The sequence below is a fragment of the Mycetomoellerius zeteki genome, unplaced genomic scaffold (genome assembly GCF_001594055.1).
Source record: "Mycetomoellerius zeteki isolate Tzet28-1 unplaced genomic scaffold, Tzet1.0 scaffold167, whole genome shotgun sequence".
Taxonomy (NCBI): Eukaryota; Metazoa; Arthropoda; class Insecta; order Hymenoptera; family Formicidae; genus Mycetomoellerius; species Mycetomoellerius zeteki.
Window position 1 is genome coordinate 541,502 of NW_017256623.1, and position 11,578 is coordinate 553,079.

The 11,578-nt window shown below is 29.2% G+C and overlaps 1 protein-coding gene across 1 annotated transcript in view; it reads left to right on the forward strand.

Moving 5' to 3' along the window:
• The window catches only part of ETHR (ecdysis triggering hormone receptor), a 44,347-nt gene extending 36,538 nt beyond the window's left edge, over positions 1-7,809 (forward strand). The window contains exons 6-7 of the mRNA XM_018445797.1: positions 6,269-6,890; positions 7,684-7,809. Of these exons, the coding sequence (XP_018301299.1) occupies positions 6,269-6,890; positions 7,684-7,809 (748 nt within the window). The remainder of the gene's footprint in view (positions 1-6,268; positions 6,891-7,683) is intronic.
• The last annotated feature ends 3,769 nt before the right edge of the window (positions 7,810-11,578 follow it).

Sequence of the window (11,578 nt, forward strand, 5' to 3'; positions counted from 1 at the left end):
TAGCAAAACAAGAAGTATTTGACTAACTATGTTACAAATTGTGTTACACGAAACCGAAACTAACGTATCAAGTTCAAAGACGATTTGCCTTTCTCATCGTATTCGTCTCTCTCTACATTTTATATGAAATAGCATGAGGTATGCTTACTTTGTCACAGAACAAAGATTGTAAAATATGCGTTAACTCTTTTTTGTTCGTAACAAGATTGGGTCATTGTATAACACAGATTGTATAAATGTATATACTTTTAAGATACTTCGGAGAGTTATTTTTATTTTCGAAAATTCTACATTATCTGAGAGATTAATTTAAAAAGCGAATAATAATATAAAGAAAGTAAATATTAATAATATTATGTTATCGAGTTTAGCTTATATGTAATGAGTATTAAGCTTATATACAATTATGGTTTGTAACTTATTAAACATTCTATTTTTCATATGTTAAAATTCTTGTAACTGACTCTTACTTTCATGTTCACTCTCATTTCACTTAACATGCCTTTTACTTTCCTTTTGTTATTATTCGATACTAAGAATCCTTTGTTTTTACTAATTTAAAAAACGAATAGATGTTATACATTATAAATCAAATGTTTCTTTTCCTTGAATAAAGAGATGTATTAGCAAAATAAACTTTTCCATCTTCTATTTCTAAAATTTAGGTTCTGAATTCGGTCGTGGAAATACTGATTGTGAGAATTAGGAAATTGAAGTAGTATCATCCAGGCTAGTATATCCGAAGTCTTGTAGCTTACAAAAGGATTTAAACGACTTGATTCAAAATGCTTAAGAAAAGCTGGTAACCGTATTAAATCGAGAGAGACATCGCGATACAGACGCGTGAACCATTGAAAAGTACATGCTTCTTAACTAGAAGCAGTTTTTGAATTATAATTTTGGAATCGTTGCAACACGATATTGCTCAAAAAGAATAACCTTCGGTTGGCAGCAGTTGGTCGTAAAAAAGATCTTATAGGAAACTAATGAATCATAGGGATTAAAAGTGCATCAGCTAAAATATGTAGTAAATGGAGAGAGTATTAATATTTCTAATACTGTCACTATTGTGGCAATTATGTAAAATGAGATCGAAATAAATGAATTGTTTGTCTTGTTAATTTTCGAGTTCAACCTGCGAAGGGTGCTTGATATAATATCATTCTGTGATGGAAGCTTAAAGCATTGTTTTTGCATGTGCAATTTTTCCGTGAAATAAAATAAACGAGTTTACGAAGTTCTGTTATTTTTTTATGCATACCGCTGCAGTGAGCAATAAGTAATAAAATTGCAAATTAAAGTCGGAGCTTATTGTAAACCCATAAAAATTCGTGTTAAATCCGCGGTTATTTTCGCTTCCACTTATATACCAAAAGAGTTCAGAAATACTTTTACAGCTTCGAAAGATCTTTATGCAAAAATAATTTAAAAATAGTCTGCCATTAAAAGTTGAGTTTCAAATTAAAATTCTTTTACAGTAAAAGTTGAATATAATTTTAAATAAAACTTTAATTATTTTTATTTCTTAGCATGCAAGAAATTTCTTTTTTTAAGTAACTTATAACTCATAAATTATTTGCGCTTGAACATTTCTTATTCGGTTTCTTGTAATATTCCGCAATATATATATGTATATATGATATACAAAATATATAAAATTATATTACTGTAAAAACATGATATAAACATTTCGATAAGATACGTTAAAACGCAATACTGATGTTATCATTTAATATTTAATACAATGTATGTGTTTCTCTAAATAATATTATATTATTTATTGGAGTAAATGTCATGTTTCGTTAATCAAAAAAGCCCGCTTTTACACTTTTTTAGATAATTTCATGGAGCAGTACAGGTGATTGAATTTATTCTGAAAAAATTCATTGTAACATTAAATTTACTATTAGTTGTTATTATTAAACTTAAGATCACAAATTTTAGACCATTTTACATACATATATATTATATATACATATAGATACTAAAAATTGTACAATAGAATAGAGTTAGGTTGTTACAGTTTAGTTTGAAACATTCTAAAAATGTAAAATTATATACATATGAAGAGAAATCCAAATAGAGATACACTTTTCTCTTTTAAATTATATTCACAATTTGCAATTTTGTGAGCAAATCAGCTTTATATAAATATTTATATTACATATTTTTTTCGTTATATTTTTTCCACCTAACTTTAATCTTTCTTTTATACGTTTGTCATCTGTATATTCGCAATAAATTCGTAAAATATATTCTTTGAAGTTTATATTATGCTTGAAAAACTATTTCTGTATGCTAATCGAGAACTTTAAACAATTAATTTGTAACGGCTCAATATAATAGGCAAATATTCTTACTGTTAGGATATGAAAAGTCAAAATTCATAGCGGAATATTTTGTGTCATTGAACATGAACTACAATGCACAATACGGTAACTTACTCTGAAATGAGTTTCTCGATCTTATGGGAGACAGTATAATCCAGCAACAGCATTGCGACAGAATGACATATAACTGTTCCGATCAAGATTCCCTGATTTCTCGTTCTCGGTTCATAAGTTAGTGTCTTGACGATTGATTGTTAGAATTCCAGATCTGAGCTCGTTTAATAATTAAACTCACATCAACGTTAATATATATGTCACCGTTGAATTTTAGATCATTTTTATCATGTAGGTAATGTATACAATTATACAAGAGAATATGTAATACAAAATATTTGTATATTGTTTTTTCTCCATTTATTTAGTTACTGATTTAATGTTATTCATTGATTTTTAATAATTTATATACATTATTATTTAACAAATATTTTGTTTAGAATATGATAAAGAGTTATTTAAAGAGCTATAGCATTCTGTTATGGTTTAAACGAAAATAATTTTTGATGTTTTAAAATGCAAATTTGATCTCCTTATAATCTATTTCAAATTATAACAAAGATATTCTTAATTGTACATTTAAATAAACAATTAAAAAGAATTTGTTCAAGTATCCGTATAACGTTATCATTACATTTTCTATTGAAAGGTTAAAAAAAATCATCAGTATTTACGCAAATGCGAAAGCGCGTCGAGATAAATGATAGCACGCAATTATCGAAATTACATTTCACCAGGCATTTAAGGAAACTCGATATTCTATTATATCACGCGCGAATCGAATTCGGTCTCGTATAAAGTGCTCGTATAAAGTAGCAGAACAAGAAAAAAAGCATTATATTCTGTTTCACGGCGTGGGAAAACGGTCGTACAGAGACACTTGCTATTCTCCTTCACTTGTTTTCATAAAGCGCGATAAAGGACAATAACTTTTCTAACACTTATTTTATAATTTTACAAAAAAAAATTAAATCAGGAAGAAATTGTTTGCATAAATATTACAAATTTTTTAACTTTTAAGTGGAATATATTTGCAAATTAAAAATATAAATGTATTCCTTTTCAATATAATCTGCAATAGAATAAATTTTGTAGAAATAAAATTTAGATTATAATATAAAATTTAGCAATAATTTTTTATTATAATTTGGATTTCTCTATGCAATGATATACTTTATATTGACGCGAAACGAAGCATTGTTCTCGCGTAGGAATATTCTTTTTTTTATATATACATACCATAATGCAGTTCATGCTGCAGTAACTTTATCAGAATGACATATAGAAGTATCTATTCAAAAAGGTATATTTTTCAATTGTACGAGTATTGAATTTAGCTTTTGCGAATCCACTTCTACTTTGAATATTTACATTATATAATTTACATGACATATAGACTACACGCACGAGCGTTCGCCATTTGTGATAAGAAAAGTGAGAAAATATAGATAAAAAACCGATAAAGATAAATTATGATATACTATTAAAATTGTTGAAGAGTTAAATTTTATTACATTGATAGTTGTTTAAATAACACTACATTGATACCGATAAAAAAATTTTCTAGATATTTCAGATTTAAATCCAATTCATGAGATAAAAATTCGCAATTATTTTCATAGCTGCTTTGAAAACAAAGTTACATTAATATATTGATATTCAAAACATTTAAAGTTTAAATCTAATCTAAGATAAGTTTAAAGTTTAAATATATATTTTCTTTTTTTATGCATTTATTTAATGTGGAATTAATTCTCTTTTATGACTTACTAGGTTGATGCCTAAAAATGGATGTCATTTGTATGAATTCACACGATAGAATCGTTTATAAGATATTATTACTTCCTATAAATTTATTATTTGATTAACAAGACGAACAGTAGTTCACGAAGCTTTGTCATCTATCTTTATTAAGTTACGACCTGATTAAATGACTTTAGGGAAGCTACTTAAGTACATCGTGACTTTGTAGGCATACGATGTATCATCACTGTGTGTGTGTGTGTGTATCACACAAAACTGCAATCTATCTTTATCTCATCAGCCTACGACGTGTTCTCAATTTATCCCCGCGAAGAGCATTTCCACTCTGAGCTGTCCTTGAATTATTGAACTGTTAAGCAATCAAATATTAAATAAACTCCGCTTCTGCCTCCTTCTTCTGTCTGCTTACTACCGCGAATCGGTTTCGCTAAAATCGCAGTTCCGTCGCTGAGGAACGAATATGAGATGAAGTAAAGTACGTTTTCGTTTTTTCTTTTCCGGTTGATTGCAGTCCGATGATCTGGGTATCGCAGTATCGCGAAATGAAGATGACAAGTCACGGCATTGCACACGATATCGTTGCTAACGTCGGAAGAGATCATCAAGTGGCGAATCAGGTGAATCGCGTGCCGGTGTGTTTAACGCAGGCCGACACTGTCGCCAGCGTGACGTTTTTCCTGCTGCTGGTGTTGCTCTTCTTCGTCGCGCCATTTGTGATTCTCGTAGTATTGTATTCATTTATTGTGAGTCACTTGATCCGCGACTCGTCGACGACGTCTGGCGGCACCAACGACACGTATCATAGCCGAGCCAGGAGACAGGTGGTGTACATGCTGCTGACGGTAGTCGTAAGCTTCTTCGTGTGCCTGTCGCCCTATCGGCTCCTCATCTTCTACATTGTGATAGCACCCGCCGAGCAGATAGCCGCGATCGATTACGACACGTTCTTTTGTCTGCTCAACTTCTGCAGAATAATGTTCTATTTGAATAGCGCCAGCAATCCAATATTGTATAATCTAATGAGTAGCAAGTTCAGACGGGGTTTCTTGAAACTGTGCGGTTTTGAAAGCGAGAGGATCACACACAGGAGCGCTGGCGCGAGGAGAATTGCGGCAAATCAGCAGGAGGACTTAAATCAGGAAGAGAACTTTCTGTGATTGGATGAACTTTTTATGATCGATTACAATAACGTGGCAACTGTGATTCTTTTCAATTTCTACATACAAAGAAATAAATAATTATATAGATGTACCAGTTTTAGAATATGAAATATCAGCATTAAACGTATTTCTTTCAAAATCGGAGAATCATGTTTAATTTGATATGCTTGTTAGGTATAAAAGAATACGGAAATATTGAAAAAATGCGTACGCGTTGCAAAAGATATAAAGATATGAAAGGATTATGATTCTTAGTTATATTTACTATAAGAAAATGTTAGAAGTATTGAAAAATTATACTTATTCTGACAAGGGATATAGGAGAAATGGATAATTTTATTTATAACAATTAAAGAAATATAAAGATATCGAAAAATTACATTTTTTTTGTAAAAGGATATGGGTGCATTAAGTGAATACAAAGTGCTGTGCTAAAGATTGATTGAAACTTGTACGATAAAACTTTCGACATTCTGTAAGATATTAAACTTTGAGAACTTTCGTGAAAGCTATAATCGAGAATGAAGTGAACAACCTGCATGGATGCACTCAGAAAGTTTCAACTTTAAATAATATGATCTCATTATCAGTATTGCAGATGATTAAACAGATACGAAAAGATACCCAATCTGTACCAAATGTTACACGAATATTTCTTATACATTTTAGAAGATATATAAAATTATCGTAAATATCCTATGTTAAATGATTTTGCCATCCTCTTCCTGCTTTGGCCATTCATAATTTTTTGAAGTTATTAATACGATGTTTATTTAATATGTAGTTTGCACAACAGAAATTTATTTGCGCTAAGATATTTTTTCCTAGCTGTCGCAAGATATTATATTTTAGAAACACTATGCGTGTCAGGCAATGGTTACATTATGGTAATTTATTGGAGCTTTGCTATATGATGAATATATCCGCAATAATCGATCTCTATCTTTTAACACGTTCTAGTCCTATACTGCTTATGGTAACCTACGAGATAGAAGAGAATGTCGACGGTACGTACATACCTACTTGTACAACACCAGCTTCGACGACCTGGATGACGGGCTTCATCCTGACGACAATCCTCGTATTCTTCGTGATCCCTCTACTGATCCTAATAATCCTATACACGGTGATCGCCAGACACCTAATGGCGAATCCGGCGATAAGTCGTGGACCGGCGAACAATCTGCTCAAGTATCGCAAACAGGTGGTCATGATGCTGGCTACAGTGGTGCTATGCTTTTTCCTGTGCTTGTTACCTTTCAAGGCTCTCACCCTCTGGATTATCATCGTGCCGCCTAAGATGGTTGTCTCTCTTGGAATTGAAGGCTACTACAGTCTTCTGTATTTCTGCAGAGTAATGCTGTATTTGAATTCGGCGATTAATCCGATTCTGTATAATTTGATGTCGACCAAATTCAGGGAGGGTTTCCTCAAGTTGTGCGGTCTGGGACCCGCCAAAAGGAAGAAGAAGAAAAAAATGTCGGATCGTACAGGTACTTACACGACCGGGTCGACCAATTGCAGCAGCAGTCACTCGGACTTCTGGCGAAGACACAGCAGCAACAGAAGCTGCAACGTGAAGGTACCATGCAACAACGACCACACGTCCGAAAAACAAATCAAATTGTCTTTACTCACAGCTGTTGTAGCCGGAAATATCATTAAAAAGAAACAAGAGAGTTACGTTTAATTTTATAAATATATCGAATATTCTGATGCAGTAATAATTTAGCGTAGTTTGTTTGAAATCATAGATGAAGTTGTACAATAATAAGTCGTTTTTTTTCTTGTCTCTTTCTATACATATTAGCTTTCTCTTTTTGGTATATTTTATTATGCTAGTCCAGGATCTCCATGACGGATAATTAGATAGAAATAATTATTTATTAATATTTAATAATTAAATGTAAATTATTCAAATGTTTGTAACAATAGTTTAGAAATAATTGTTAACTGAATGTTTACTAAATGTTACTATGTCAATGTTAACTTAGACATTTACAAGTCCATCTGAAATTAGAGTACAATAATTATAGTAGGCACTCATTACGTCATGATTATTAAATCAAAACAACCTTAGTTCCTCGATTTTATATCTACTTGATACATTATATATTTATTATATATTTATGTAGAGAGACTACATGGTAAGTAGAAATAGTTCTTCTAGAAAAAGAAATTTGCATAAAAATTATAAGACAGTTTTGTACGCAAATCTTTCATTCCTAAACTCTTTAATGATGATATTTAATGATTCAATTAAGCAGATATAGGTGAGAAAAAACAGAGTATTAAGCAAAATAACGGAATTATTTTTAGTGATTTCTTTGTTTTTTTGCATTAATTGACATTGAGATTATTTTGTTGTATTTTAGGGATCAGAAATTCGCTATTCCGCCGATGGAATCAGCGATAAAGTCCGACAACAGAAGCAAGATGTTGTTAAAAGTCGGCATAAAAGCGAAATCGCAAATTTTGTACATAGATCAGAAATTAATTAAATTTTAAACGGCACACCTTGTTATTGGAATGTATGATGGGTATTTTCTACGACGCATCTGAGAAGAAATACTTTCTAACGAGGCTGTAGTTAGATACGAAGCACGATTTTTTCCAAAGCTATCGCATACTGATGCAAAATATCGGATCTTTAGCGAAATATTTAAAGAACTAGGAAGCTTCTGTGCAATTGTTGTAAAAATAGTCATATAAAAATTTTTATTTCTTAATACCAGCTTTCTAATAAGGTAAGACTGACATAAATATGGCATGATTATAATATTTTCATTAAAACGATAATATAATACAACAGACATCGCCACATAAGAATCACATAGCCATTAAGTGTATCTTAGTGCCATTTATATTAGAAAAGCATGTTTTAATAAAAAAAATAACACATCAATTTTTGCCGGAATTCAAATATTTATTATTATTTATTACAATTATAAGAATAATACTTATTTATAAATGGAACTTTTTTTATTATTATAATTTTGCTAATATTATATAATACTTTATACGCTCATAAAAAACAATAAATTATTGCTAAAATTAATTGATATCTAATAGTTAAGAATATCGAAATTTATTATTGATGAATATACACACCATAGTAAATGCATTATCAAAATTATGTTGATATCAAATATTGATACTATGTTGATATCAAATATTGATAGGAAATATTACAGGAAATAAACAAATTATATGACATATAATCTGTTAAGTCAATTCTGCTATATATTAGAACTGTCTCTGTTCTAACTATATCCGAACTGACTACAATGAATGACTACAATGAAAAGATGTAAAAATATAAATATCAGTAAGAATTGAATATAAGAGGAACATCTAAACCGGACATATTCAATTGGTGCTTATTTATCCCAGTTGATTCATTTGTCTGCAAACGTGTTATCACATTAAAAAAACAATGTATTTGTAAAATATTCTACAAAAATAACTTAGAAATTCTTCATTTTCTCTCGTTAATAAATTGTTACATTTAAAATTGAATCTTTATAAAATTTAATTGCGAAGTATAATGTATAAATTATTTCTGTTAAATGTTAAATACGTTCGGTTGATATATAGGTATAATTAAAACTATATAAAATATTCGTCAAAACTATATAAAATTTATTTTTTAAATTTATTCTTTCAAATTTTATTTTAAATTCACTAAAAGTTTAGTTTGCGATTGAATATGCTTAATTTCCGATATCAGGTAACTATATGGAATTAATTCTCTTAGTGCACGTTCTTGTAAAAAGAAACCATCTCTTCTATTTCATCAAGAAATTCATTTCATCAAGAACTGAGAGAAAATGCATAAATTCTAATCTTAAATATATTAGAAGTGTTCTTTTAAGTTAATGCAAATTAATATATTCTTAAATAATTCGTACATTTGCATGTTAACAATTCTCTCGCTATTTTAAGGACTTGTCAAAATTAATATTATTTAAGAACAAAAATACACAGAATGTTATTTTAGTACTCATTTAACGGAATAATTAACATTGATCAGAATTTTAAACGTAAAACTAAATAACTTTAAATAATTAAAATATTAATTCTCTTAATTGTTGCAGAAATATTTATATTCATTCAATTCATTATCAATATTGAAAGTTACATTATTATCATTACAACTATAAAGTTATTTTTGAGAAAAAGAAATTCGTGCGTCGTGTGCGCGATAATTTTATTGTTTATTATGAAGTAACTGATACGAGCATAAAGATTTGTTTTGTTTTAATTTTAATAATTTATAAAATTATTCCAATTTGACATCTTTCGTTAGAACTGTTTAAAAAATAAACAAAGACGTTTACATCGTTAACACATGTTACGGCTATTTATAAAATATAGTACATATAGAAATTATTATAAAACAAACCTGTAGAATATTCAAATATATTTTATTGAAACAATTAATTAATATAAGCGATTTACATGTTATTACATAACATAGACTTTTAATGGTTATTTGAATCAATTTTTACATTGAGAAAGAAATTTATTAAATTTTAATAAATATTCTTATGAATAGTTCTAGCGGAATATTTACTAGATGTAAATACATTTTTATTAGATACAAGAATTGTTAGTTCGATTTAACTATTATTTTTTTCATTTATCTAAATATTTATTTACCGTAAATAATTATACAATCCAAGCGGTAGCTATCGATTGAGCGTATATAGAACTTAATCAGTTTAGCCGTTACCGAGACCCGATAGTCTCAGTCTGCCGCAATTCGCCGGTTCGTGCATGGTAGAAGGATTACATGGGCTGTGTTCTAAAATTGAAAATGCCAGTACTGAAAATCTGTAGTACACGTAACGTAAACTGTAGTATTTTCAGTGCTGGCAGTAAATTTGAAACACAGTCATGGTGTGTGCAGTTGATACTGTTTCTCTCTCTAAAATCTGCGCTCTCTGTCTAGCGGCTGTTCACGGTTACCCAGTGTTACCAACAGTTGAGAGCAAAATTATTTAGCGTTGGCACATTGGTACGTTTCGTCTACTGTCTTTGTTTCACGCACTTTCTCGAGCATCTGACTCTCTTTTTATCCCTGCATCCTTTTAGGGTTAGATTAGGTCATCACGGAAAGCGCTGAAAGAAAGAATATTTGAACGAATACCTCATGAAGTGCTGCAATATAGTAAAAACTCGCACTTATATAAGAGTTCAAGAGATAAACAAATGGGCATATGCGATAAACAATGCGGAAAAAAAGAGAAAAAAAATTGAAAAAATCACTTCTGCAGCAGTTATAAAATTATAGATCTTCCATTACATATGTAACGGAAGCAATTTTCTTTTTTTTTAACAGTGTATCGATATGATGTGTACGATCGGAGGAAATTATAAATTTCAATCCGGAAGACATCAATGATGTCTATTGTACAATCTCTTGTACTTTTATTTTGTAATATTATAATAAATATTTAATAAATGTTTCTTATATTTTTGTATTTTAAATACGAATTCTCTTTATTATTCATCGCAGCAAAATGAATAAAAAATTAATACATGTTGATTCCAAAATACTTTATTCAGATATTTAACTCATCGGAGTCATCGGATGCTTAATGTCTATTTTTTCATAAATTTTTCTAAAGAACGTCTAGAAAAATAATAAATCATATTTTTTCAATTTAATAAATACATTTAAAAAAGGTTATAATAAGAATGAAGCACAAATAAAACAATCATATTATTTAAGAAAGTCGAAACTTTGTAGCAATAAAGAGTAATATATTATAGATATAGGAATACATTATTGCACTTCTAATTAATAATTTGTTATTCTTAACACTTCTTGATACATATATATTTTCTACGAAAACAAATTTAAACTAATATTTTGTATGATATAATTTGTGATTATAATATTTGATGTAAAATTTTCAAAACGTAACATATATCCGAGAAAAAAATGTTTCATATATAAATATATATAATTATACATGAAATATCTATATATGTTCATACATTCTTCTTTCTTTTGTAAATATACCATTTAGTATAAGAAAATTAATAATAATAATGAAACATATAAATAACAATTAAAAGAATACTTTTCGCATTGCTTCTTTAAAAAAAAAGTTTGGAGAAATTTTAAAGTATTCATATACAGGGTGTTTCCAAATTAAATGACAAAACTTCGGGAGCGTGTAGAGGAGTAAAAAACTAAGAAAAAAAGTCCTATAGACATATGCTCGTTTTTGCTCCGTTTCAGAGAAATCGAAAAAAAAT